General features: G+C 46.2%; 1 protein-coding gene across 2 annotated transcripts in view; it reads left to right on the plus strand.

The window, feature by feature from the left end:
• Positions 1-2,500, plus strand: part of rps6ka1 (ribosomal protein S6 kinase a, polypeptide 1) — a 125,117-nt gene that overhangs the window by 75,039 nt on the left and 47,578 nt on the right. Inside the window, exon 2 of one of the 2 annotated variants that reach the window (XM_063184018.1) lies at positions 1,192-1,242. The exons of the other annotated variant lie outside the window; for it this stretch is intronic. Within the exon in view, the coding sequence (XP_063040088.1) occupies positions 1,192-1,242 (51 nt within the window). The remainder of the gene's footprint in view (positions 1-1,191; positions 1,243-2,500) is intronic. 2 annotated transcript variants of the gene reach the window in all.

A 2,500-nucleotide genomic window follows, 5' to 3' on the forward strand; every position in this document is an offset into this window, starting at 1 on the left:
GTCACATTGCCTAGAGTGCCAGTGTCTGGCTAAGGAAGTGCCTCTTTGCGCACTTGCATATGTCCTATAGACACGGTTTCCATAGGCTACCAAAGCTACTTGTATGGTAAGCTACCAAAGCTATTGTATGCTAAGCTACCAACGCTACTGTCTGGTACACTGTAATCGAATAGCTGGCATATCTTCTAGATATTATTTCCTAGTTGAGGCTTCGGCTGAGCCAGTTCATACAGCCTTTTACGGCCCTTTCCCGCTGAATTGCACGCTGCAATAAATCAATATGTGTAATTGAGACACACTATATAGTCTTATCAAGTGAGTCAACACCGTGGACAGGCTTCAGTGCTCAGAAGTTCAGTGAGTGCCTGGTTCACAACCATATGGTCATAGCTGATCATCTGTTCATATGGTCATGCCATATGTTCATCTCTGATCTACTCATAAAATGGGTCTTCTGGATGAGGATTTGTTTGTGGTTAATGTGTAGGATATGCTTTGGTAGTTGTAGGTTTGCATTAGGGGTTGTGTGCGTCTGTAAATGGTTTGGGATGTATTGTAGAGGCATTTTTGCAGAGAGATAGAGAGGGAGAGAGAGAGAAAGCCATGCACAGGAAGAGAGCTGTCAGAAATAAGTTCTGTGAAAGAGGAAGTGTGTTTGTAGGGTATGCTGCTTTGGGGGTGGTTATGTGGTAACCGAGCTGACATCTGCCTCTTTAGCTTGTTTTTGAGCAAGAATTTGTGTCATTGTAGAAATGAGCCCATATAGATATATGTGCAGAATTGCATTCATGCAGCCATCCTTTCGATTCTTAATGGTTTATGTAGTATAGAGTAATTTGTGTTAAAATTCAAACCGTAAAGTCGACGTGAGTTGAGAGTCGTAGCCAATGAATCAATATTCAGTGTGACTAGTTAGACTGTGGCTTTCTGCTCGAACATGAGCATAAGCCATGACTTGTGCATGAAGCTCAACAGTGTGTGTGTGTGTGTGTGTGCGTGCGTGCGTGCGTGCGTCCATGTGCGTGCGTTCGTGTGCGTGGGTATGCATGTGTGTGTGTTGTCATCCTGACCCTTTGCTCTGCTGTTGTGCGTCCCGGGCCTACCCAGAGTGCTTTGGGGCATGTGTGAGTACATGAGGCCATGTGTAGCTGACCCTCTCCCTCCCTCCCTGCCTGACTCACTCACTCACAGGGCCACAACGCCGACTGGATAGAAAAGGACTTTGCAGATCTACCCCTGCAGGTAAGGGGCATACTGTACGCATCATTGTGTGTGTGTTTGTGTGTGCGTGTGCGTGTGCGTGTGCGTGTGCGTGTGCGTGCGTGTGTGTGTGTGTGCGCGTGTGTGCGTCAGTGTGTGTTTGTGTGTGCGCGTGCGCGCGTGTGTGTGTCTCTGTCTGTTCCTGTCTGTCGATCCTCCCCTCCTGCAGTTCCTTCTCTTCAAGGGAGCTGCTGTGCACACTTGGTTGGACGCGTAGACATTAGGTGTTGTGTGTGTGTGTGTGTGTGTGTGTGTGTGTGTGTGTGTGTGTGTGTGTGTGTGTGTGTGTGTGTGTGTGTGTGCGCCTTACCTTACATTACATTTGGCAGACCCTTTTATTCAAAGCAACTTACGATGGAGGACATAAGCATGGCATGCAACACTTGCAGATACACAGTGCACAGGAAATATTAAGCACTATGAGTGCATAGAAGGGTTAGGGATTCATTTATTTCTTCATTTGTTTTGGTACGATTTTAAGTACATTACAACAGGGTAAAGTAGAGTAGATATACCGTACACACCCACCCACGAGTCCAAACGCACAATGTACATGAATGCCTGGGAGATTATTATTGCATGCCATTAACAGTACGGTATGTGTGCTTGCGTGTATGATTTTTTTTTTCTTCTTTTGTCGTAGCCACGCTTCCAGAGTGCTCAGGTGTTCTCATTCCGGAATATTGTGAATGTGCTTCCATTTGTCCTTTGTGGGGCTGCCAAGGGTGAAATTAGAAAGTCTAATGCTATTTCTACTCCACTGCAAGCAGCCGTTTCCCTTCAGTGGCAGCAGCCTTGCATTTGCACACCTGCATTCCACTCGGTTTCACTGTGTGCGTGTGAGTCTGTGTCTGTGTGTGTGTCTGTGTGTCTGTGTGTCTGTGTCCGTGTGCACATCTAAGCCTTCCTGTGTTCATCTGTGACTTTAGCAGTTATCTTAATCACCTGTAGCGGGCAGTAGTGGTGTCCTCATGGTCATCACAACCATTATCCATGGTTTCATTCATTATCCAAACTCCTCTCCTCAGCTTGTGCTTGTGGCCTTGTAATGACGTCACAAGACATCATTGACGATAGACGATAGAAATTACTCACACAAGCGCAATTCAAAGGTCATTTTCTCATTTGCTATTTTGGCTGCTGAATATGGAAATGTCCCCCAAAAGTTTGTGCAAAAGCTGACAGCGGGTAAACTTTGTTGTATTCTCTACGGAGGTGGGGTGTCAGCAAAACGCGAGTC

This window comes from Engraulis encrasicolus, chromosome 19, assembly GCF_034702125.1.
Source record: "Engraulis encrasicolus isolate BLACKSEA-1 chromosome 19, IST_EnEncr_1.0, whole genome shotgun sequence".
NCBI lineage: Eukaryota > Metazoa > Chordata > Actinopteri > Clupeiformes > Engraulidae > Engraulis > Engraulis encrasicolus.